The 24,120-nt window shown below is 67.7% G+C and overlaps 1 protein-coding gene across 1 annotated transcript in view; it reads left to right on the forward strand.

The window, feature by feature from the left end:
- The window catches only part of COL5A1 (collagen type V alpha 1 chain), a 112,810-nt gene that overhangs the window by 47,860 nt on the left and 40,830 nt on the right, over positions 1-24,120 (forward strand). The window contains exons 10-29 of the mRNA XM_054584787.1: positions 1,193-1,234; positions 1,417-1,479; positions 4,873-4,947; positions 5,815-5,907; positions 7,091-7,147; positions 8,008-8,061; positions 8,384-8,437; positions 9,683-9,736; positions 10,252-10,305; positions 11,469-11,522; positions 12,825-12,869; positions 14,368-14,421; positions 14,989-15,033; positions 15,572-15,625; positions 15,807-15,851; positions 16,590-16,643; positions 19,109-19,153; positions 19,971-20,024; positions 23,444-23,488; positions 23,638-23,691. Of these exons, the coding sequence (XP_054440762.1) occupies positions 1,193-1,234; positions 1,417-1,479; positions 4,873-4,947; positions 5,815-5,907; positions 7,091-7,147; positions 8,008-8,061; positions 8,384-8,437; positions 9,683-9,736; positions 10,252-10,305; positions 11,469-11,522; positions 12,825-12,869; positions 14,368-14,421; positions 14,989-15,033; positions 15,572-15,625; positions 15,807-15,851; positions 16,590-16,643; positions 19,109-19,153; positions 19,971-20,024; positions 23,444-23,488; positions 23,638-23,691 (1,095 nt within the window). The remainder of the gene's footprint in view (positions 1-1,192; positions 1,235-1,416; positions 1,480-4,872; positions 4,948-5,814; positions 5,908-7,090; positions 7,148-8,007; positions 8,062-8,383; positions 8,438-9,682; positions 9,737-10,251; positions 10,306-11,468; positions 11,523-12,824; positions 12,870-14,367; positions 14,422-14,988; positions 15,034-15,571; positions 15,626-15,806; positions 15,852-16,589; positions 16,644-19,108; positions 19,154-19,970; positions 20,025-23,443; positions 23,489-23,637; positions 23,692-24,120) is intronic.

Consider the following 24,120-nt stretch of genomic DNA (forward strand, 5'->3'; position numbering starts at 1 on the left):
CTAGAGCACATCTGTGTAAACATAGCGGCCATCCTCGCAGCGACCGGGAGCCCTGGTGGGGAGGGGAGGGGCCCCGACCGGGCCGCACCGGGGCAATCCCGTGCCCTGCTGGGCCGATCTCTTACTCCCCGGAAGCCATGCCAGGTTGCACAAGAGGAAGGGTCCCTTGGAAGATGAGTCCAGGGCACGGCCATGACATTGAGCCTCCCAGAGAGAAGCCACCGTGCCTCCCGCGGTGGGGGGTGGGGGCAGCAGGCGGCCCCAGGGCCAGCACGTGCAGCACCCCACGCCGTCCCGGTAGCCACGAGGACTAGCAGGGACGAGGGCATCACCGCGTCCACTGGGCCCCGCATCCACCCCCACTGTGTCTGCAGCCAGCAGGTCCCGAGGGGGCGAGAACCGTTCCCCTCCGTGAGGTTGGACACTGGCTCAGACCCCCCTGGAGGGGGCGTGAGACCCCAAGGACATTGAGGGGGGCCGGCCCTGCGTTGGCGAGACAGGGGAGGAGTCCTGTCCCGGGAGGGGGCTGGAGGGGGAGGCCCGGGAGTGGGGAGCTGCCCGGCCCAGGGAGCTCCGTCCGGCAGAGAGCCTCTGAGGCCCATGGTCCCCTCGGCTGCCCGCACCCCCTCTCAGGGACAGGCAACAGAGCGGACAGGGGGCCTTGTCCCTGTTTGGGCGTAGAGGCGGTGAGGCCTGGTGGGGCCAGAGGCAGGTGAGCGGCGGCAGCGGTGGCGGCCGGGTGCCCGTGGCCTTGGCGGTGTGGCGCACTCACCCTGGGCTGCTGCTGCGGGCGGCGGGGCAGCATTTGCTGCCCGGAGGAGGCGGGGACTGGAGGTGCCAGGGTGGCCCGTCTGAGCAGTCGGTCCTGACGGTCCCCCGGGCTGGGCGTGGGGTCCCTCCTCGCCCAGGCAGCCTGCGGGGGCCCAGGGCCCGCGCAGCCTCTGCTCCTCAGGGAGACAGGAGAGACCCTGCCCGGGACGACGGGGGTGTAGGGGCCCGGCTCCCCCGCCGCCCTTTCCTCTCGGCATCCTGAGGGGCTTCTCGAGCCGCCCCCGAGGGAGATGCGGGTGACCCGGGCTTGCCGCTGTTCCTGGGAGCGGTCAGAGGACGGTCACCGTGGCCCCCCCGCCGCCCTGTCAAGGAGCCTGCCGGCGGGGGGGCCCAGACTCATACACCGCCCCCTCTCTTGCAGGGCATGCTGTTGGAGGGGCCCCCCGGCCCTGAAGGCCCTGCAGTGAGTGTCCCCTTTGGTGTCCATGGTGTGCGGGGGGCGGGCGCTCAGGGGCGGGCCCTCGGGGATGGAGGAGGGGCGCTCCCTGCCGGTGGCAGACACCCGGGGGCCCCCCGCCAGGCCAGAAGGGCGCGCGCCTGCGGCTGCCTCTTTGAACTCTGCTCTGGTTTCACCTTTCATTCTAGGGTCTCCCAGGACCTCCAGGAACGATGGGTCCCACAGGCCAAGTGGGTGACCCCGGAGAAAGGGTAAGGACCCGGTGCCCTGCGGGCCCGTCTGGGTGCCGTCTGCCCGCGCGCAGACCGCAGCCGCGCCTCCACTCCCTTCTCCGGGTGGCCGTGGGCCCCCGCCTCCCACGCCGCCCCGCCACTGCCTCCGGCCTCTTCGGGTGTTTAGGGAGGCCGGCGGTGACCCGGCCCTGCTCCGGGGGCAGGTGACCCCGTACGAGTCAGACCAGCGGGGCTGTGTCCCACGGAGGCCGCCAGCGGTCGGCTCCCGGTGCAGTCCCCCGGCCCTGCGTCCGTGGGACGGTGGCAACAGCAGCTGGTGCGGCCCGGGGAATCCGCGCGGCTCTTTCTCCATCCGGGACCCTCAGCCCTCTTCCTGCTTGGCAGCCAAGCTGCAACACAGGGGAGCTTGCTCTGGAACAAGGGGGCCCCTCCCATGGTCTCCCCGGTCAGGGGGACAACACCTCAGAGTCCCAGCTGCGGAGATGAGGGCTGGGCCCAGGACGACGCAATTGCATTCTGACACCTAGTGGGCCTTTGCGGTACTGCAGCCTGGGGGTGCCTGTCCAGCTCGGCTTTTTTCCCTTTTTCTCTGGTCCTGTGCTTCCTGCTGCTCTGACACGCTCAGGTGAAGAGCTAATCATTGGCTAAGCTGCGGAGCAGAGAAACGGGGAGCATGCGTGTCCTAACGGGGGTGGCATTCACCCCCGGGGCCTGGCGGGCGGCCCGGAGCGGAGCAGGGACCTGCTGGCTTGGGGCTGTCGATGGCCGGGCCTGGTGGTGTGGAGGGGGCCGGCGGCTGCCGCCGAGGAGGCTTCTGGCAGGGGGTCCCGGGGGATCGGGGCCACGTGGCTGGAACCTGCAGATGGAGCGGCTGGGCGCTGGGTGAGCAGGGGGGCCGGGGGCAGGTTCCCCTTCTTCTCTGTGGCTGGGTGACCTCGGCTCAGCGGCGCCTCAAGCAGGATCCTCGGCCGCTTTGTCTCCCCATGTCTGGAGGCTTTGGGGGCCCGGAGTAGCGGGGTCTCGCTTTGTGGTAGGGACTCAAAGGGCCGCTAGGACCTTGGCCCTCGCAGGCATTCCTCTGCCAGTGTCAAAATCCCAGACAAGCAGGCTGGGGCCACTGGCCCTCCCCGCCTCGCATGACCTGGGTTCCACAGTGGGGGCTGCGGTCTTGAGCCCAGCTCACTCCAAAGGCCTGTGGGAGGCGGGCGACGGCCAGGTTCTCCCCCAGAGCTGTCACCAGGCGGACCCAGGAGTGAGACCGCGCACACGTCGAGGAAAGGGGTCTGCACGGCACAGCAGACGGCGTGTCCACCTGCAGACGTAGGCCAGGACGCCACGCTGTGCACCGTGCGCACGGATAGCGGCTGACCTCGCTCAGCCTTGGGGTTGCTCCTGCGTCCCCCTCTCCATCAGCACAGATGTGCACTGGGCCTCCCTGGGGCTGGGCTCAGGTCGAGGGCCGAGGCTGTGACTGCTCGCGACCCGAAGGATGCTCCGACCCCGCTGGCCCGGGCCTTCCGACTGGGCTGGCTCAGGTCAGGGGCGGCGGCCGAGCGGGGGCTCGCCCTGCGGCCCGACTGTGCCCCCACCGGTGCGGCCCGGCCCTCTCTGCGGGCTCCCAGTGCCCGGGGCGTCCGGGCAGACCTGCACGGGGGAGCGCGCGCCGAGGCACACACTGGAGGGTGCCTGCAGCCCCTGAGGTTGACGTGTCCCCACGGTGGCTTAGAAGGAGCAGGAGGAAGAGCTGGCCTGAGGGCCCCTAAGGATGGACTCAGCAGACGCGGGGCCACCCCGTGTCCCTCCTGGCTCCCAGCGCCACCGGGCACGCCAGCGCGAGTGTGCTTTTCACACAGACACTGCGTGGATGGCGTTCCGTGCCTGCGAGACGCGGACCCCTAGTTTTGAATTGGGGGCGTTCATTTGGGGTCAACCCTGAGGGAGAAAGCTCAGCGGCAAGCAGTCGACGGCATGGATTTCCCAGAGGACACCTGGGCGGCAGAACATGTTCCAGATTGTTTTTATTATTTTCTGAGAACTTTTTCCAAGAGGGCAGACAAAGGCCGTTTGCCTGGACCCATTAGCGGTAAAGACGAGAGTAATCTGTGCCCCACGGCCCGTCCCTGGGCCCTACCTGAGAAAGGTGCCCGGAAGTCCAGCGCAGCAGCAGGCGGTGCGCCGCACCCTGGGGGTGGCCTGAGTGTGCGTCGGTGGAGGACGGGTCCCATCAAGGACGAGTCATCCCGTGTGGGAAACTGGACAACACGCGGACGCTGGTCTCATACAAAGTGGGGCCCGCCCTGCAGGCCGCGTTCTGTCCCGTGGGCCTGGAGGGCCCACACCCCACTTCCTCTTCACGGACAGACAGCTCCGGGGACCCCGGGGCGGAAGCGGGCTCTCTGTGGGTGAGGCCATGTGACGCAGCGCTTCGCTGGGATGGGGACGGCGCCTCTCCAAGGCAGGCTCACGTGAGCGCAGGCCCGGGAGCTCCAGCAGGGCCGTCCTGGTTCTCGGTCTCCTCGGCTGGGACCTGGGAATCGACCCCGCGTCCTGGCTCCATGGCGGGGGGGAGCGCGCGCACACTCCGTCGGTGCAGAGGACCGGAGCCCACACACCTGAGTTCCCCTCCGGGGTGGCCGATGGGTCTAGATGCAAAACAAGCTCCATCGGCCTCAGGCCTGCGGGGCATCTGCATAAGCGAGTGGAAAAGCTGAGTGGTTAACCGTTCTCTGGAAACACGCTGCCTCCTGGGGAAGGTGACTGTTTGTATAGGCCTGGGTGGCCGGAACTGCCTGGAAAACCCGTCCAGGAGGGATGTCTGTGTGGGACCCACCTCGGGCCAGGTCCGGGGAACCCACGGAGGTCACAGCGCGGCCCCTTTACTCTGCTCCCTGCATCCGTCCGAGCGGCAGACGCTTGAGCCCTCGTCCACCTGAGCTACGATGCGCGGATCGGCGGGGAGGGACGAGGGGCCCCGTGGACGGTGCAGAGGAGCCGGGCCTTTCAGCGGCCGGGCCGCCCCTCGCAGCTGCCGCCTGGGTGGTGCGCAGACTGGGAGGGGCGTCCCGGAGGGGTGGACGCCCCGATGCGCCACCGCTGCTCACATCCTGGGGTGTGGCCTCGGCCCTGGTTGCAGCCCCCACCTTCCCTTCTGTCTGGATCCGCCCAGACCGCCCTCCCTCCTCATCTCTGCCCCACCCCCCCGCCCCCAGGAGCCTTTCCTTGTCCGAATCCTACAGCGATGCTCCCCTTTTCTGGACTTGGGTTCTGGAACGTTCTAGGCCACGGGGCCTGGGACTCCTCTGCACTTGTCCAGGGTATTTCCGGCTCAGCCAAGGCTCCCAACTCTCTTCCCGGCCCAGCCAGCTCCATCCCTCTGCACTCTGACCGGGCTCTCGTCCCCCCTGTCCGCAGGGCCCCCCTGGACGCCCAGGCCTTCCTGGGGCCGACGGGCTGCCCGGCCCCCCCGGAACCATGCTCATGCTGCCTGTGAGTACCCCCGCGGGGGGGGCGATGGGAGGGGGGCCCTGGGCTCTGTTTCCGAGGGGAACAACCTCCAGGCCTCAGACTCGCCCCAGCCTGGGCCAACTGCGCAGAGGCAGGCCCTCCGGGGCGCCCTGCCTTCGCAGAAGAGTAGGGCCCCACAGTCGACGTCCCTGCCTCTGCGCCGGCTCCCAGGGCTGACCCGTCCGAGAGGGAGCGGGGTCGGCCCCGAAGGACAGCCTGTGTCTGTCACCTGCCTGTTGGCAGACACCCGTCCGGGCGGGCGTGCCTGCCCGCGGGTCCCTCCCTGAGCCCGACCTGCCCCCCATCTGCCCATGACCTTGTGGCTGAAGGTCACGGGCTGTCCCCTTCACGGGTAGCCCAGGCCCTGGAGAGAGAGCACGTGGTTGGTCTGGACGTCAGTCTTCTGACTGATGTCTGTTTCCTGTGAGCCTGCGCTGTCTGCCTGTCTGTCTGATGCCTGGGCTGCTGGGCACAGCTCCGGGTCACTGGCGTGGAGCCCGGGCCACCCTTGCCAGGCCCCCTCAGGGCAGGCGTGTGCATGGCCCTGGGCTTTTCCTGCAGTAACTGGGGGCTGCAGACGCCCAGGCTGAGAGGCCACAGATGCCAGGAAGGGCTTCTGGGACACTGGGAGGGTCTCCGGAGTCCCCAGGGCTGAAATTAGCGGGTGGGGCCAGGGCAGCCATGTGCGGCCAGTGGCCTGTGCGTGGTGGGGGCGGGGCTCGAAGCTGCCTGACCAGACCCTCCGAAGCTCCGCTGCTCCCTTGGGGGCCCATGGGCAGTGCCCAACCCTGGGCTCCAGCATGGGCATCTGCATCGGTGCACCCTGGTGACCCCGTCTTGTACCCGCAGTTCCGGTTCGGAGGGGGTGGCGATGCCGGCTCCAAAGGCCCCATGGTCTCAGCCCAGGAGTCCCAAGCGCAAGCCATCCTGCAGCAGGCGCGGGTGAGTGGTCCCTGCAAAGTGCTGGGCAGAGCCGGACACCCCGGAGAGCCCCCGTGGGCCCCAAAGCACCTCGCGCGGCCTGGGGTCCCATGGAACCTCGGTCCCCTAACTGCTCTGCTCTGCACAGTAGCCGATGAGTGGACTGAGTTGACTCAGGGACAGGTGGCGATGATGTTGATGAGGGAGGTGCCGCGGGGGGCTGGGTGCGCAGGTGACGTTGGCAGAGCGCCGGCAGTGGGGCACCGCAAGGAGTCGCTAAATCGGCCCTTGTATGGCAGTATCTCTGTGGCTCCCGGCCCGCCGAGCAGCACGGAGGGCCCGAGTGCGGGGTAACTGCAGGACAAATTGAGTAGCAAGTTGTCTTGTGGGACAAATTGTCCCCAAGATGCCATACAGAGTGTAACAAACCCTGGGACCAAGATTCACTGGCCAGGCCTGGCCGCTGGCCTGGTAGTCTGGGTGCATTTTAATGGGAAGCCGGGGTAGGGGGGGCGGGGATGGGCTTAGAAGATTTTATAGCCCCAAGATTCCTCCCAAGTGAAACGGCGGGGAGTGACGGCGGGGGTGACGCAGTTTTGTGCAGGGACTGGAACAGGGCTGCACTGTGGCAGGTGAAGCCGCCCTGGGGATGGGCAGGTGGGACAGGGCGCCCCTGCAGGTGTCTGGTGGCTGCAGCTCCCAGGGCCTGCCGCTCTGGGACTGGTTTAGTTCACCCGCAGCAGGGCTCCCAGGCCACTGGGGGGCACTAGACATGGTTCTCAGAGAACTTATTCAGAATACGGTGTTACCCAGAATACAATGTTTCCCAGAACAGTGTTACTCGGAATACAGTGCCACTCAAGATACAATGTTACCCAGGATACAAGCTACCCAGGATACAATGTTACTCAGCTGGGCTCCTGGCACAAACTCCTTGCCCAGCCCTGCCAGGGAGGGTGCTTTGGAAGCTCACTTTAAGGGGCGAAGGGCAGGGGGCTGGCAGGGAGGTCCGCACGAGGCTCGGAGCGCCCCTCGCCGAAGCGGGAAGTAGCGCCGCTGCTCGGGCTGTGGTTGGCACTGAGCGCAGAGCTGGGGGCCGTGGGCCGCACCGTGGCCCTGCAGCGGCACCTGTGCCTGGCCGCGCTCGCCTGCCAGGACCCGCACACCCGCCGCCGTCTCTCAGCCTGTCCTTTTACCCTTGCAGTTGGCGTTGAGGGGGCCGGCTGGCCCGATGGGTCTGACGGGGAGACCCGGCCCCATGGTGAGTCACCAGCAGCAGGAGCGGGGACGGGGGTGGGGCATGGCGAGGGGGGGCGCCCCCCAAACTCCTGCCCTTTAGCCTCCTCACGCGGTTCGGGGAGGGGAGGACTTGCTTCAAGCCGTCATGCACTCTTGCTTCATCGCTGGCGCCTGGGTGGGCAGTGGCTGCTGGGCCGGTGGGGCCTGCGTTGGCCTGGGGACCGGGAAGCCCCCCACACCTGCCCTGGCTGCGATTGCGCCTCACGATGCAGGGGCTCAGAGTCTCTTCCGTCCGGGGCACCGGTGGGGGCGGTCAGACCGGCCAGCCAGCCCTCCCTGCCTGGCGCTGCTGCCCAGCTGGGTGCGCTGGGTGCCGGGCACAGGACCTGCAAATGGGACCCCCAGCGACTGCGAGAGGCCCTTGCAGTTCCCAAGGGGACAGAGGATCTCGGTGCCCAGTGTCCCCACTACCGTTCCCTGGGAGGGGGACTTGGCCGCGGGCCCCGGGTCCTCGGTCAGCGCCCCCCTGCCCCCAGCGCTGTCCTCCGGCATCTTTGCCTGGTGATACGGGCCCAGAGGATGCCCGCACCTTGTCCGAAGCCATGGGATGTGACACCGTGGTCACATCCGCCTTGGAGAGGGAGACGCACGCCGCCGTGAGCATTGTGGCTCTCGTGTCCCCCACTGTCCAGAATTTTGTTCAAAACTAGGAAGGGACCCAAACCGCGAGCCCTTTCCCCGTCGCGTGGGCTGTGTCCGCGGCAGGCGGGGCTGAGCGTCCGCCCCGGCCGGCAGCCCCCTGATTTCCGCATCCCCCCCACCGCCCCGGCCCCCTGCGGCCTCTCCCCGCGGTGCGCTCCTTAACCAGCCGTGTCTCCCTAGGGCCCCCCCGGCATCGGAGGTTTGAAGGGCGAGTCGGGAGACATGGGTCCTCAGGTACGTAGGCGCCTCGCCTCTGCTCTTCACAGGGGGGTCTCCGCTGTGCACGGGAGGTTGTGACTTTGGAGGTGGTGGCGCCCCAAGCGCTGCCTTCTGTCGAGGGGGTCAGTGGGGATTGTCGCCGGATGCAGAGCCGGAGGGGGACAGGGATGACGGGCGGGAGCCAGCGGGCGCTTCTCCGAGCCCGGCCCTCACTCCGGGCAGCAGGGAGGACAGGCCGCAGGCCGCAGGCCGCGTCAACAAGAGTGGGACAAGATTTTCCTTTTGTCTCTGGGACACACGGACCCACACTGACCCTTGGCCCTCTGATCCCGGACAGGGCCCCCGAGGTGTGCAGGGCCCGCCCGGCCCGGCAGGAAAGCCCGGGAGAAGGGTGAGTATCTCTCGGGGCAGTGGCCGGCGGGGGCGCCGGCGGGGCGGGAGCCTGCAGTGGGTTCGCCCCCAGTGCCTGCCACGCAGACCGGGCGCGGACAGGAAGCCCGGTTGCTGCCCCCAGCAAAGGCACGTCTGTCTCCAAGGCCGCGTGCCCTTCCGTGGGGCGGTGAGCTGAGCCCGTGGGCACTGTCTCCTGGGCCTCGCCTGCCTCTGCCGCCCCGTCCTCCGTCCTGAGCACGTTAATGTAATTTAACAAACCTTTTTAATTAAAGCGATTCCCCAGGCCCTTTGGGAGCAAGTGCCAAGAAGGCAAAATTATCAGTGGGCTGTATTTCAGCCTTGTTCCTGTCGACCTAGCCGCCCGGGTGCTGTTGGGGATTCAGCAGCTGGACCTGGAGGGTGTCCGTATTCCGCGGCCGCGGAGAGGGTCTGCGTTTATAAATGAGGTCACGAGCAGCATCCGGACAAGCTAGAGGAGTCCTAATCAGCCCACAGCTCGCTCTGCCCTGTGCGCCTGTTCCCCAGCGAACGTTTCTGTGCGTGAAAGGAACCGGCGCTCCTGTTGTATTTGTTTAGCATGAACCCCTTCCAGAGGTGCTGCTGTCCTCGTCAGCAAGCGGCCTCCTGGCTGAGCCCGGCCCTGTTAAGGTGACCTTGAGCCTGGCGGCACCCCCGCCCCATGCCTGTGCGGCAGCTACTATAGAGGCCCTGGTAGGTCCGGGCCCTGCCCGGCAGCCCCGTGACCAGGCAGTGGGGACTGCAGGCTTGTCCTTGGCTGTGTCCATAGCTGGAAATAACGCCTGTGGGAGTGGCTGTGGACAAGTGTCTCGCTTACTGCCTTTGGGTGGCCGTGCGGCCCCCGTGAGACAAGCCAGCCTGGGCCTCTGTCTCCCGCTTCGTTGCTCGGGCCGAGAGCAGGTGCCGGCGCCCCTCGCCGCGTAACTGGAGTTGCGCGCGGTGGAAGGACCGGTGCTGCGGGCGCGCGTCAGGCCGCCCTCTCCTGGGCCACCCTCTCCTGGGCCGTCCGCCGACGGGCCCCTCCGTCCCTCGCCTCTAGCAGGGTTCCCCTGCCGCCTCGCGCCGCCGTCACGGACACAGGGGGCCCGCAGCCTGCCCCCTCTGGGCGGCCCGGGGCGGCGAGAGAGGCATCCCGGGCGCCGGTCCCGCACGGGGCTGGGCGCGGTCTCCTCGGGCGCCCAGGAGGCCACCGCTTCGAGCTGACACTGTGCTGCCTTCGTTCCAGGGGCGGCCTGGCAGCGACGGAGCGAGAGGGATGCCTGGGCAGACGGGCCCCAAGGTAGGCTGCCGGCACAGCCCCCGGGGTCCCGGCCACCCTCGTCGCGGTCCTCGCCTGGGCGACGCGGCCAGCACGCTGGTTCTAGTGACGAACGTGGGTGTGACGACAGCCCAGACGTCACGACGCTTACACCCCCACCTGGGGGGGCTCTCGGGGGAGGGGGCTCTGTTTGGGACGCTGTGGCCCGAACCTGGGATCGGCGGGGGGAACTTCGTGAGCATGTGCGACGGTTGCAATTAGTTTGGGGGCAAGTTTGTTCCCTGTGAGGGGGCGGGGAGCATGAGGGGACAACGCAGGGATGACTCGGGGTCGAGAGCCTCCTCCTGTTCGCTGGTACTGGGGAGAGGAGGCGGGAGCGTGGCCCCAGGGCGGGAGAAGGCGAGGCGAGGCGTGGCCGCGGCCACGCCGGCGGGGTCCTGGGGCCCAGGGTCTGCAGGCGCTGCCTGGACGTGGCAGGCGGCAGGCGGCCGTCCGTGTGCGCGGCCTGGTCCCTGAGCAGCTCTGTGCTCCCCTAGGGCGACCGCGGCTTCGACGGCCTGGCAGGACTGCCGGGAGAGAAGGGCCACAGGGTAAGTGCTGCCCGTGGGGGAGGTCCCGGCGGCCCCGGGGCCCTGACGGACTTCAGGCAGCGGGGGTTTTCGGGGAGACCCTCCCGGGCGGCCTCAGGCTTCCTGGGCTGCACAGCAGGAAGCCCACGGGGTGAGGGTGGGGTGGGGGTGATGGTTTGGGATGGGAAGTCAGCCCAAAGGGGGCGCCATCAGGGCGCAGCTGCTGACGGCGAAGCCAGTGGGGTCCGGCCCCAGGAGGGCGTGAATGGGACTAGGAATCCCGGTTCTAGGAATCCCAGGTCTGCTGAACAGGGCCTTTTACAGCCTCGGGAAGCCCCGAGGCTCCCCCTTTGCGGGGTGGGGCCGGGCCAGCGGCTGCGGCTGGTGTGGAGCGTGGGGGCGCGGCCCCCGGCGGCCTGGCCTTGCGCTCCATCCTTCCGAGTGGCTCCACATGACGGCGTGGGCTGCTCGTCGGGCGTTTTCTTTCCTTTGACAGAGATGATGCCTCCTTCATACGGAGGCACGTCCTGGACACGGAGGCACGTGTGTGCACACATACATACAATGTACACATACACACGGAGGCACATTTGATGCTCCACGTGCTCATACTTGCACACACATGCACACACACGCACTTGTTGGAGAGGCTTGTCTGTCACGCTCTGTAATGCACTGAAAACGGTTGTTGTAACGTAGCCAAAGCCGCTTGGCCCGCGCCCGCCCCCAGCCCTGCTGGACGGGGAGGGGGGCGGCGCTGCGGCTGGGCCGGTCTGCCCGGCCACTGACGAGCGCGTGCCGAGCCCCAGCTACTCGCGAGGCCTGAGGCTGCGGGGGCGGAGGCGGACCGGCACCAGCCCTCGGGCCCGCTGGCCAGGGCGGCGGCCCTCTCCGGGGAGCGGGGTGCAGTGGGGCAGCGTCAGCGGGGAGCAGCTCAGACCCTGTCGCGGCGCGGGGGCCGCATGCCTGTGGCCCTGCCGGGTGCCTGGCCTAGTGCGGCCGCGTCCCCTGGTGACAGTCCTTCCAGCCAGCGTGGCCTCCGCGTGGATCTCCTGTAGGTTCGGGAAAGGCTGCCGCGGGTCTAGCATTTTCAGCCTCAGAAATAGAGGAGACCACGGGGGCCTTGGGACAGGCGCGCGTGACCTGCCCCGGGCGGCTAATCCTGGCTCCGGTTGACTTCCTAGGGTGACCCTGGTCCCTCTGGCCCGCCGGGCTCTCCTGGAGAAGATGGAGAAAGGGTACGTACCCCGTGCGCCTCCGCCGCACCTGCCTACCTGTCTCCTCGGAGTCCGGCAGGAAAGCTGCGCGGGGCCTGCCGGCGGCGGCGGCATCACTGTGGGGAGAGCGGGAGAGGCGGCCGGGGCTGTGAAGGGCAGGCCGGGGGGTGTGCGGAGACAGGTCGCCCCGGACCCTGAGGTCGAAGCAGATCGGCACCATCCCTGGTCAGAAAGGGGGCCTTTCACTCTAGGACACGTGTCCTAGGGGACGAGGCGGGGAGGAGAGTCAGCCAGGGGCGAGGGGCAGGGCCCGGGGCCCGGAGGTGACCGTGGGGCCCCGGAGCGGGGAGGGCAGAGGGCCTGGGCGCGGGGCGGAGGGAGGCAGGGCGCTGCCGTCCAGGGCCAGGAGCCGGGGCCGGAGGTGGCCGCTCACACGGGCCCTGCGGCCAAGCAGGCGCAGTGGGGACTTGATCCCGCCTTCCACACACGCCGCGCCCTCAGGCGGGCCTGTCGGTTGCTGGGGTACGTGGAGCAGAGGGTGCGGGGCTCGCGTGTCGGGCGCCTCCTGTCCGGCCGCGGCGCCGCCCGCTGTGGGAGGGGCCGGGGCCTCCTCCGGGCGCCCGTGCTGCTCGCATGTGTGCACACACGCGGGCGCGGGCGCGGCTTGCGTGTGCCCACGGGTGCATGTGAGGGACGGGTGTGGTGTGCGGGCGTGCATGTGTGTGGGCATGGCTTGTGGGCTTGGGTGCGTGCACGCGTGTGCGGTGATGGGTGGAGGAGGGCACGGGGCGGACAGGGAGAGGCTGCGTGTGGACGAGCAGCCCCCGACCCTGAGCCGGTCCGGCCAGCGCAGCGCCTCCTTCTGGAGCCGGGAGTCACGTCCGGGTGGTGGTCGGGCCGTGCTCAGGCCCCCGGCAGAGACATTAGGTCTCCTCGGGGCTGGGCCAGGGCCCGCTGTTTCTCCCCGGGTTCCTCCCCGCCGGGTCTGCATCAGTCACTTCCTGTCCACCACCTGCCTGCTTGTCCGTCCGTCCATCTGCGTGTTTGTCGTTGATCTCTGTGTAGTTTCCATCGATCGCTCTGTCACGCGTGTCTGTCATGACACCTTGGCTCCCGGGTTTTTCCTACCCGGGTCCCCTCCTCGGCGCTCTGCTCTGGGGGCCCCCGAGCCGTGGCCCAGACGCCGCCTGTTAACCTGCAGCTTTCTGGGAGCGAGGCCTCGGGCCTCCCCGACAGGCAGGCGGCCTTCCGCCCGGCGGAGGGAAACCTCTCCAGTGTCCAGGCTTCGGAGCCTCCCCTAAAACCCTGCCCTTCCTCCCACAGGGTGACGACGGAGAAGTCGGGCCCCGAGGGCTGCCAGGCGAACCCGTAAGTCGGCTGGGGGTGGGGGGGACTCTTGTGTCTCTTCACTGCGGGGAGGGGCGGCAGGAGGGGCTGCCTCTGGGCAGAACTGGGGATCGACTGAGCGCAGCGAGAGCAAGGGGCTCAGCTGGGGCACAGACACAAATCGGGGGGTGTCCCCGGGGGACGAGGTGGCGTGGCGGGGAGGCTGGCAGGGCGGCTCTAAGGCATCGCTCCGCGCCTTCCAGAGGAGGCAGCTCAGGTCCCCGAGGGCGGTCGCGGCGCCCAGGGGCAGTTGCAGGACCTGCACTGTCTGCCTTTCTCTCACGGCCACACCCTCTGAAAAGGCTCCCCGCACCGCCGGCCGAGCCCGCACACCCAGCCCGGGCATCAGAAAGCTCTGCTGCCAAAGCTGGTTCCCATTTCAGGCCAAAGCCACCCCTTCCCTGACCAACAAAAGGACGTTCGTCGTCTCTCTTCCCTCACTGTTGCTTGTCGAGTGCCTCGTTTCCTTCGACGGCGTCTGTGGGGCTGTGCGCACCCGGCCGAGCGGATCGAGGGGGACATGGCGGACGCTGCAGGGAGCGGGGCGGGGGCCGGCGTTGGCACGTTCGCTGGGGACTGAATTACACCCTCGGTGTCTGATTAGCCACGAAAGAGAATTCAGCAACACCGCTCTGTCTCACACCCATTTGAGCTGTACCTTCTAGGTCATTAACTTCTTAAAAAAAGACGTCCACGTGACCGGACCTTAAAGTAGCGAAGGCACCAGCTGGGTGCCGTGCGTGTGCGTGTGGGCGGGGTTTCTCGTCTGCTGCGACTGACAGGTTCGATGGGAGTTAAGTCACCTGAAGTCACTGCGCCCGGAGGAGCGGCTCCCTGATTCCCCGGTGGGCGGGGTGGGCGCGCACGCCGCCGCCCAGGCTCCCATGGCTGCCTGGGACCCTGCCGTGTCGCCGCTGGGGTCTCAGGCCCGTCCGGGGCCTGTTCCCGCACACGTGCCCCTCGCCGCCTGCGAGGGCGTCGAGCTCGGGCCACAGCGGCCGCCCCGAGAAGGCCTGAGCCCGGGCGCCCTCTCGTGCGTTGTCACGACATCCCTGCAAGTCCCTCGTTTCTCCGCCCTCTGTCCTCCCCGAACGTGTGGGCTCTGAGGTCAGAGACGCCGTCGCGTGGCACAGCCCAGAGGGGTGGCCCAGGGACCTGGAAACGAGGACTGGGCCCCAGCCCCGGGCGGCCGAGCGCAGCCGCGCCCCGTGCAGAGCTTGTGGGCCGCCCGCCCCGGGCGGCTGGGGAAGGCCCCCTGCCCTCAGGGCACCCTGCGCTCTCCCGTCGGAGCCCCCAGCCGTTCCGGGGGCGCCGGGTGGACGGCTGGGGTGGGCTGGGGAGGTGGAGCCGGGGCGGCAGGGCCTGTTGGCCGCGCTCCCGGGGCAGCGTGTGGCAGCTGCGACCCCGGATGGAGTGGGGACGGAGTGTGGGCCGAGCGGCGCCACAGGGCCTGACGCTCCCTTGCTCTCTCCTCTTTCAGGGGCCGCGCGGTCTGCTGGGGCCGAAGGGTCCCCCAGGCCCCCCCGGACCTCCCGTAAGTCCTGTCACCTGTTTGCGCCTCTGTCCCCATCCCTGCCCTTGGGTGCCCCGTGCCCACGTGAGGGGCCAGCAGGGCGCGGAGGCTTCCTCGCAGCAGCAGCCTCGCCGCAGGCCGGGCCCGCTGGCTCGCCGTCCTCCCCTCTCCCGCCCACAGCGTGGGCTGTCACCGGCAGTGACCCGGACACCACATTGCCTCTCTGCTTGAAAGCACTTCCAGCGGCTTCTGGAAAGTTCTGGAAGGATGTAGAAGCCCGTGGTTCCCATGGGGCTCTGTCCCGGTGGGTGGCTTTCCAGGGCTGCGCGTGGGCCACCCACCCTTCTCGGCCCCTGTGCCCTGCTTCCTCAGGACGCTGGGCCCGCCCCACACGGCGCGGGGCCTGGCAGCCCCCCGAGCCCCACACTGACCAGGGCTCTGGGGTTTTTGTGGTGTGGAGCCCCCCACCTCACCCACTGCTGTGCATCTGTGACACACGGCGGGGCGGGGGCCGGGCCGGGCTGAGCGGGATTTGCCTCCCGCGCGCTAACTCTTCAGCACTCAGCCCCCCTCTCTGATCTTGTCCAGGGCGTGACGGGTATGGACGGCCAGCCGGGCCCAAAAGGGAACGTGGTGAGTCTCGGGGTCCCCGCTACCCACCGGCATGGCCGCCCCCCGCCAGGGTGCCCCCCACCGGGCCAGGGAGATCTGCCACCGTGGAAACCAGGGGCATGCGGGAGGAGGCCCAGCCCCAGACGGGGCGCTGGCCCGAGCCTGCGGGCGTGTCAGCCCGGCGCAGAGGGACCGCTCCTCCGCGCCAGGCTGGCTGTGGGGAGCCCGTCCGCGGCCCCCGCCAGCCCCGCGGCGGTTCCCAGGCGCTGGCGGACTGAGGCGTGCGGCGGCGGGCTGGTTTGGGGACTCCCTGCCCCGTGAGCACCTCCCCCCTGGTTCCCTTCACGTGCTTTCCTGGCGGCTGCCGGGGGTGCCGAAACAAGCAAGCGCTCGGGGCCGCCTGGGTCTGCGCCGGCTGCCGGCCTCCTCCCAGTGGCAGCCTCCGCGGCTTCAAAGGACGGGAGGCCAGGGTGGGGGGCCGTGCCCCTAGGGTGGAGGTGCAGTCACCCCTGCCTGTCTCCTCAGCCCCCTTCAGTGCCTTTGTTTTCGTTTCCTGTAGGGTCCCCAGGGAGAGCCTGGCCCCCCAGGACAGCAGGGGAACCCGGGTGCCCAGGTGAGTAGGCGGGGGGCAGGCTTCCGGGCGGCGGGCGGCGCCGGGCTTCAGGCCGGCAACCTTGACCTGGAGGCGGCCTCGCTGGTGGGGCAGTGCCCAGCTGAGAGAGCGGGGGCGGCAGGGGCGGCCGGCCATGGCAGCCAGCCCCTGACCTTCCCGCCCGACTCTCCTCCCATCCTAGGGTCTTCCCGGCCCCCAGGGTGCCATTGGTCCTCCAGGAGAGAAGGTAGGCGGCTGAGCCGGGTGCAGGGGCGCCACCGCCTGCCTGCGGCGCGCGCTGCCTGCCGGGGGGGCGCCGGGCGTGGGCCGCTCGGGATGCGAGCCTGGTGCCCGCTGAGTGGGGGCAGCGCGGAGCGCAGAGCGGCGAGCGCGGAGGCCGAGAGGACGGCTGCGGATCTTCGTCATTCATGGATTTATAAATTCATTCGTTTGTTCGTTGTCCCGCCACGTATGGGGTTGCCAGATTTAGGAAGAAGAATCAATAGGGGAGGCCCGGTTAAATTTGAACCATGTGTGCTCGTCCGAAACCCCGGTGCCATGGGGCATCTTGTTCTGCTTGTTTTGCTTTGGCTGAATCTGGCAGCTGAGTCCCAGGTGCTGGGGACAGAGCAGCCGGGTGGGACGATCTGAGGGGCGGCTCTCAGTGCGGCATGGCCCTCCGGGGGGCCTGTCCGGTCAGCTCAGTGGGCCTGGCTGCTGCCTTCCCCGGCCGGTCCCCTGTTCCCCCGGCCGGGGCGTTTGTTCCCATCGCAAAACCTGGAGGCCCTGGACACAGCCCCTCGTTGGTGCTCCGGGTGCTGGAAGCTTCCACGCCAGGGCAAGGGGTGGTGGGAGAGGCCTCTGAGCATCGTTTTCAACAAACGTTCTCTGAGCAGAAACATTGAAAAGTAACCTCGGGGGCGAGCAGAGCCGGCGGGCAGCCCAGGAGCCCCGGCACCTGCTCACGGAGTCTGGTTTGTTCTAGGGCCCCCTGGGAAAGCCAGGCCTCCCAGGAATGCCCGGCGCTGATGGACCCCCGGTGAGTACCCCCGCTCACCTCGCCCCTTCACCCAGATGCCTGGCCGCCCCGGGGAGGGGGCTGGGACCTGGGCTCTGGGGACGGCGATGTGGGTGTGGCCCCTTCACCCTCAGTGGCGAAGACCCACCGGAGAACTCGGGCCAGGTCGCTCAGGGACGACCCCGGGGCGTGCGTCCGTGAAAGGGTGGTGATTGCGTGAGTGGGAAGGTTACTTATTTGTCCGGTCGGGCAGCTTGGCGACGGATCCAGGCCGGCAGGGCTGGGCTCCAGCGAGGGCCCGTGCGCCCGCTGTTTGAGGCGACGGCAGCACGCGCTGAGTGTATTTTTAGGACTCACATGCCAAGAAGCGGGGAGATTAACAGACACGTTTGCCACGTGGGAGCACACAGCTGTGGGGCTAAGTCGGGTGCCACCTAGAAGAGGCGAGGTGGCAACAGATCCGATCTGCGCGAAGGGCCTGGGGGGAGGGGCCGCCCGCAGAGCCGGGGGGTGGGGGTGTGACGGTTTATCTGCACCCACCACCCTCTTTGTGAGTTGCTGGTGGGGTTTTTTTTTTTTTTGGAGTTTTTTTTAAGAGTAGTCAGCTGATGATGCATGGAGAGCCTATTTCAGAAAACAAGACCAGCCAAATTAATTGTTTCAGACACGGAGTACTTTATTGTTTTAATAATGCCGTTAAAAACTGGGCAAGGACGTTTAACCACGTCGATAATTCATTGGCGACTGCGGAGCAGGCGGCTGTCACTTCTGTGTGCACAGCTGAGACTCCCTGGGCCCCGAGGGTCCCTGTTCGCAGGCCGTGCCGCCTGGACCTGGACCTGCAGGTTCCGAGCACCTCTGACCCCTGGGGGCTGCCGTGGGGGCTTCTGAGAGTTTGGATAGAACGTGACAAATGTTTTGCAACATGTCACTTACGTCCTTTCCACTGACACTTAATTGCATTTTCTAATTATAAAGTAGTACCTTTTCTTGTGGAAAATTAGGGAAATAAATGAAATGACAGCCGAGTGGAAACCCTCCCTGATCCCTGTGAGTTAACCCAGGGAGGGCAGTGGAGAGGCGCCCCGCCAGCCCTGTCCCCCGCGCACCTCCCGCGGCGTTTCCCGTCCATGGGGCGATTCCGGCCACGGGTCAGCTCTGCGGCCGGCCTGTGGCCTTGCGGGGCGGTCACGGTGCCCGAACCCCGTTCCCTGACCTTACTGCCCCCATGGGACCCCCTCCCCACATGGAAACTGCCCCCACACCAGGGCCCCTGAAGGTCACCCTGTCATCTTGGGCTGTGTGGGGAGCGGGGACCTTCAGGGCACCTCTCGTGGACTCGAAGTCTCTTCCCAAACCAACTTGGAACTTAATTTTATTTTATTTCTTAAAAGGATTTTATTGTCTTATTTTTAGAGAGAGGGGAAGGGAGGGAGAAAAGGAAGGGGAGAAACATCCGTGTGTGGTTGCCTCTCACGCGCCCCCTGCTGGGGACCTGGCCTGCAACCCAGGCAGGTGCCCTGACTGGGAATCGAACCAGCGACCCTGTGGTTCGCAGTACGGCGCTCAGTCCACTGAGCCGCACCAGCCAGGGCAGGATTTTAATTTTCTTTTGCATTTGCCTAATTGTGTACAAAGAGCCTATATCACTTTTTTAATCAGAGAAATATGTAACACAGATAATTTCAGCTTTATTAGTTTTCCGTGATTAAGGCAATGCTCTTCGTAGAATATTGGAAGAAGGCAAACGAGTGTAAAGAAAGGAAAACCGCCCCGCCTTCCGTTGTGGGGAGACCAGCCACCCTCATTCTGCTGTATTTCTTTCCAGTCTTTTCTGTTCAAGCGTTTTTAACAAGTGAGCTTGTCCTCTTCCCACCAAGAGTCCCTCTTGTTGTGAACGCACAACTGGAAATGCACGTAAAGAGCTTAGGCCTCAAGTCAAACAGCGGCAACGGCTTGGCCATGGCGGGCGGCCGGCCGTGTGCAGTGGCATCCAGTCCTGTCGCACGACCGATAGAAGGCAGAACGCACACACGCACCCGCCTGTCTGCGCCGCCCCAGCACGGGCGCCACGACCGCGGCGCCGCGAGCCCGACGCTGGGGCCCGGCCCCGCTTCATGACTCCTGGTTCGGCTGCGGGTCCGCTTTGCTGGGGGACCTTGGGCCGGTGCCTTTGTCATCGCTGTCCCCACTGACCTGCAGTTGAGGGCAGTCAGGCGACTCTGGGGCACAGACCCCCTATGGGTTTGTAGACACGGTCCCCTCCACGGTCAACTCTGGCTGTTGCCAGGGCCTGGCGTGACACTCCCCGTGCCGAAGACGCAGCCGAGGGGCAGGGGCTCTGGGACTTGCTCAGGCCGCGCGGCTGGGAGGGACCCAGCCGGCCGGACGCTGTCGTCCTGACCGCGAGTGACCCCCGGCTCCTCCTCACACCGCCGCCAGGCCGCCGCAGGGCACCAATGACACAGGCCTTCTCTTCCCCACAGGGGCACCCGGGCAAAGAAGGCCCCCCCGGAGAGAAAGGAAGCCAGGTGGGTGCAGCCGCGCTCCGGCCCCTCCAGCGCCTTCCGCAGCGCGGGCCTTGGGCTGCCGTCCGCCCCTGCTCCAGGGTGCCCCCCCCCCTGCAGGCGGGATGAGCTGGCGTAGCCGCGCCCTGTCCCTGGGCTATGCCGGGGCGGGGGACATCCTCCATGGAACCGGCTCCTCCCCTCCCACCCTGAGTTCCTCCACGTGGGGGTGTGGGTGCAGCCTGACCTTGGCCAGGCAGACTAGCGACCGCGCAGGCTCTGGGCCAGAGCTCCTCCTGACCATCGACTGTGTTCAGGGCCACAGGCGGGGGGTTAAGGCCCTTGGAGGTTCCACGGCTGCCGCGCTCCCTATCCCAGCCCCCCAGGCCCGCGCCTGCCCCGGGGAGCCGTGGGCGGTCATCTGCAAGGCCCTGTGGCTGTTGAAGGACACACCTCACTTGTGCGGCCAGCTCTGCCCCCTTCTCCCGGCCAGAAGCTGACACGTTTGCTCCCTGGCCTTTGGCGGGAGAGCACTTCTTTTTGGGGCCTCGGCCCTTCCGGTCTCAGGCTTCCCCGCCCTGCCTGGGGCTTGGTCACGCTCTTCTCCCCCCAGAAGAGACACAACCCGCTCCTGCGGCCAGGCCCACGTACCCATGGGACTTGGCCACGTGTCTCCTTTGGAGGGTCTGGCCGGGGATGTCCACTCTGCTCATGGAAGGAGGGGGTTGGCCGGTGGAAGGCCCGCTCCCTGCCGGTGGGCAAGGACCCGGGAGGGACTGAACACCACAGGCCCCGCCCCCACCCCCGGAGGGAGCTAACAGTGTTTCCCCTTCGCTTTCAGGGTCCGCCCGGCCCCCAGGGCCCCATCGGCTACCCCGGTCCTCGAGGAGTTAAGGTGAGGGTCCTGCCGCTGCAGGTCATCCTGGAGGTCGGGGTGGGGACCGCAAGGCACCGTGCACCTGCCCTCGGGAGATTTCTCCCTGGGGCCACCTCCTTGCTGCCCAGACTGGAGCAGGCCTGGTCCTCCCAGTCTGTGTGGGTGGCATCGGGGCCCGGTCCCTGGGCCTGGGCAGGGCAGGGAGGGGGCGGCCGGAGCCAGGGAGGGTGGATTCGGAGCTGGGGACCTTCTGCAGCATGTCGGTGACACCACGTAAGGCAGGATGGTGCCTCCTGATGATTTTTCTTTTAAAAAAGATTTTATTTGCTTATTTTTAGAGAGAGGAGAAGGGAGGCGGGAAAGAGAGGTAGAGGAACATCAACGTGTGGTTGCCTCTCGCGCGCCCCCTACTGGGGACCTGGCCCGCAACCCAGGCCTGTGCCCTGCCTGGGAATCGAACCAGCGACCCTTTGGTTCGCGGGCCGGTGCTCAGCCCACTGAGCCACGCCTGCCAGAGCAAGGCTGCTTTTGTTAGCGCCATTGGCCCAGCTTCCCACTGCTCTCTGTGGCCCGTCGCTGACCGCAGAGCCGGCGTTCTCTCCTGGGGGACGTTTCCTCCAGGCCCTTCGCACACGGGGAGGGAGGCTCCACCCGTGGACCACGTCTGCCAGGCCCACGGGAGGGCGGGACGCCTCCGTCCATGGGAGATGTCCGTTTATTTGCGACTGCGTTTCTGCCACTGGGAGGCCCCGGAACCGTGTCCCTCGGGCGCAGAGCTGCAGAGCTGCAGAGCCGTACCCCCGACGCAGACCCGGCCGGGCCCAGGGACGCCGACTGGGTTTGCTCTGAGCCACAGACTGCAGTTGCCAGGGAGGCCGCGCTCGGGACACGCCGGCACGTGCGGCCGGGAGGCAGGTGCCCCGGGAAGTGTGCGGGGAAGGGCTCCTCCTCCCCCGACAGGCCTGTGGCCTGTCTTGCCGCTCTCGGTGCCTCTGCAGCTTTCAGAGAGAGGAGGGGAATCTCTCTTTCCAAGTGGCTTAATTTGGTGTGACAGAAAATACGTTAGGGTGTGTGTGTAAAAAAGCAAAAAAGAGGCTCAGCGAGAGGGGCTTGCGCCCCCTGCGTTCCGGAGGCCCCTCTGAGAGTTGAGGTGCTCATGGGCGGCTGCCCCGTGGGGCAGGGGGCGGAGGGCCCCAGACTCGGTTTCCTGTGACTTGCCCCACATGACCCTAAAATCGATGCCGCTCTCGGGACCCAAACCCAGACTTGCTTATTCACATCTGGCGCCCTCCCCAGACCCCAGGTGGCCTGACCTCCGTTCCCCGGGCACCAGGCCGGTCCCACGCCGCGGGGGCCCTGGGAGGGCGGCGGCCTAGCAGCAAATGCCGGTACTGCGAGCTCTGCGTGTGTTTATTTGACAAGTTCTCGTTGCAGAGCAAACGCCTCTGCCAGGTTCCCCACGTGGCTGAGGGCACGGAGCTGCATCTGCCAGCTGCAGGGTGTTCGCCGTGAAATGTGGGTGCAGGGTGCTCTTACCGCGCCTGCCTGATTGAGACGCACTCCCAGTCTGGGTGGTGCTGTTCGGCTTGGGGGCGGGGAGTGGAAGCGAAGGGGGTGTTGGGTGGCGTATGGGTGAGAGGCATCGATTCTCACCCTCCCATGCGTGTGGGACGTGGCGACCGAGCAGCTGGCCTGGGAGGGAGGTGACGCGGGGGGGCTGCGGGGGCCACGCTGTCACCACGGACCCACAGCCCTCGGGGGGCTGCCCTGCATGGAGTCCTGCCTTCTCCTGAGCAGGGCGCCCTTCCTGTCCTCTGACGTCCCTGACCTTAAGCACCTCCCCGCCCCCGTCTGGGGCGTTAGTGGCTGCAGAGCCCCCGCCGCCCGTCACCGAGCCCGCGGTGGCGGGCAGGCTGGCAGGAGGCTGCGAGTGGCGCTCGCTCCAGGCCGTGGGCGAAGCCCTGTTCCCGCCAGGCTCTCGCGTCCACCGGGGGTGCTGGAGCCTGTGTTGCTGCCCCAGCAGAGGCCACCGGGCCGTCGCGGGTGTGCGGGTCCCGGGGTCCTCGGACGGGAGGACACCGGTGACAGCGTGGGTGGGCGCTCTGTCACCAAACAGGCGGAGGCCGGGACGCTCTCTGCTGCGCATCCCTTGTCCTCGGACAGCGCGCAGGGCGGCCCCGTGACGGGGCGAGCCGGCCCGGCGTCAGTGGTGCCGGCCCGGAGGGACCCCGCCTGGTCGGTCCCCTCGCCCTGGCCTCTGACGCGGCTCAGAAAACGGCCGAAGTTGGGGCCCGGGAGGACTCCGGGGGTTCTCCGTCCGGTCCTGTTGTTTTCGGAAGGGCGCGGGCGGGGCAGCCCGCCCGACAGGAAGGTGGGAGCAGGTGCCGGGGGCCGCACGATTCGGGGCCTCGGGGCGGCCGCGCGCCTCTCCTCCGTCCCAGGGCTCCTCGCCGCCGGGGCTGACAGAGCCCAGGGCTCTGGCAGGGTCGCAGTGGCCCCCGGCGGAGGCCAGGCTCTGCCCAGCGTCTGTCTGTCTGTCTGTCTGGTCCATCCTTCTCCACGGGACGAACCTCAGAACTGCGCAGTTGCTCAGAGTCCCTGCCCCAAGGGGGCAGCAGGCAGCCCAGGAGGCGACCCGCCGCTCCCGCTGCGGTCTCAGCCGGACGGAATTCGGAGGCCGGCCTCTCTCTGGGGCCCCGTGCCCCCGAGAAAGCCCCTGGCAGGCGGCGGTCGGCGTCTGCCCCCTCGCCCCCCTCTGCGAGGTCGGCGGGGCCGAGGCACCGGGTCCTAGTGAGGCACTGGCACCGCGAGGCGGAGGGAGGCGGGCGCGTCCCGCCCTTGTGGTTCTTGTTCAGCATGGAGACAACGTGTGTCCTGAGCTGATCGCACCGCTAGTGACCGTTGCTGGAGTCAGCTAGTGATGGACAGTGTCAACACCGTATTGTCGTTCATTAGTAAAGAGAACAGAAGGAATCGGACGGCCCGTGGCTGCTGTTCACCGAGGGCCTGCTACGTGCCGGGCCCTGCCCCAGAGCTTCGGAGGCGTCCCCTCCCACCGGCAGTCGTGGGGCCGCTGTTGTCCTCACCCCCCAGGCCCCTGCTGAGGAAACCGAGGCTCGCAGGGGCCTGGGGGGTTGTCAGAGGTCACGGAGGGGGACCGGGGGCCGGAGCCGGAGCTCAGGCCTCACGTCCGTGCTCCCAAGCCCCGGAAGGACAGGCGGCCCACGGAGGCCGGTCCAGCGCTGGCGGCACGTGGCTGGGGGCCGGGAGGCAGCCCCCGCAGCCCGCAGCGCCCTTCCTGCTGAGATCGGGGCGCGGGGTGCACGGGGCTCCCGCATCAGCTGCTGAGCGTGCAGGGGGCCTCGGCGCCGGGGCTCAGAGCCGCGCCCGCGAGGGCTCTGCGGTGTGAGCGCTCACCGCCCCCTTTGTTTGTGTAGGGGGCGGATGGCATCCGTGGCCTGAAGGGCACCAAGGGCGAGAAGGTGAGTGTCCCCCCACCCCCGCGGGGGCCCGGAGGCTCTGGGCAGGGGGGCGCGAGCTGTGTGGGGGGGGGGGGCAAAAGCCATCAGGGTGGCAGGTTCTCCGTCTTGACCGAGACCCTTCCCTCTTTCTTTCTCTTGTCTGTGTTCAGGGGGAAGACGGCTTTCCCGGCTTTAAAGGAGACATGGGCATCAAGGGGGACCGGGTGAGTGTTCCGGATGGAGGGGCTGGGACGTTCGGGGCCACAGGGCGGCTTCTCCGCAGGCAGGGACAGCGGGAGCCCACAGGCCTGGCCCTCTGTCTCCTCCTCGCCTGGTACTAACTCCTGGTTTCCGGGGTTAACCAGGTAACCAACGTGTCGTCGCCTGCTCCTCTGCCCTGGGTCTGGACCCCACACAGGTGGTCAGGGGGCCCGCGCTCTGGGTTGTGGAATGAGGTGTTTCACTCAAGGAAGGTGCCTCGGAGAGAGAGCAAACGGGCTGCAGAAACGACCCCGTCTCCCCGGGGAGCGCCGCGGCCTGCCCCGGCCACAGGCCGGTCACCGGCAGGGCAGCACCCAGACGAGGCCTGGGGGTCCCTGCCCAGCCCTTAAAGTGCCATGGCCCCCATCGAGGCATCGCTTTAGTTGTGTTTT

This window comes from Pteronotus mesoamericanus, unplaced genomic scaffold (genome assembly GCF_021234165.1).
Source record: "Pteronotus mesoamericanus isolate MK-2021 breed Mesoamerican mustached bat unplaced genomic scaffold, CSHL_Meso_final contig_78, whole genome shotgun sequence".
Classification (NCBI taxonomy): domain Eukaryota; kingdom Metazoa; phylum Chordata; class Mammalia; order Chiroptera; family Mormoopidae; genus Pteronotus; species Pteronotus mesoamericanus.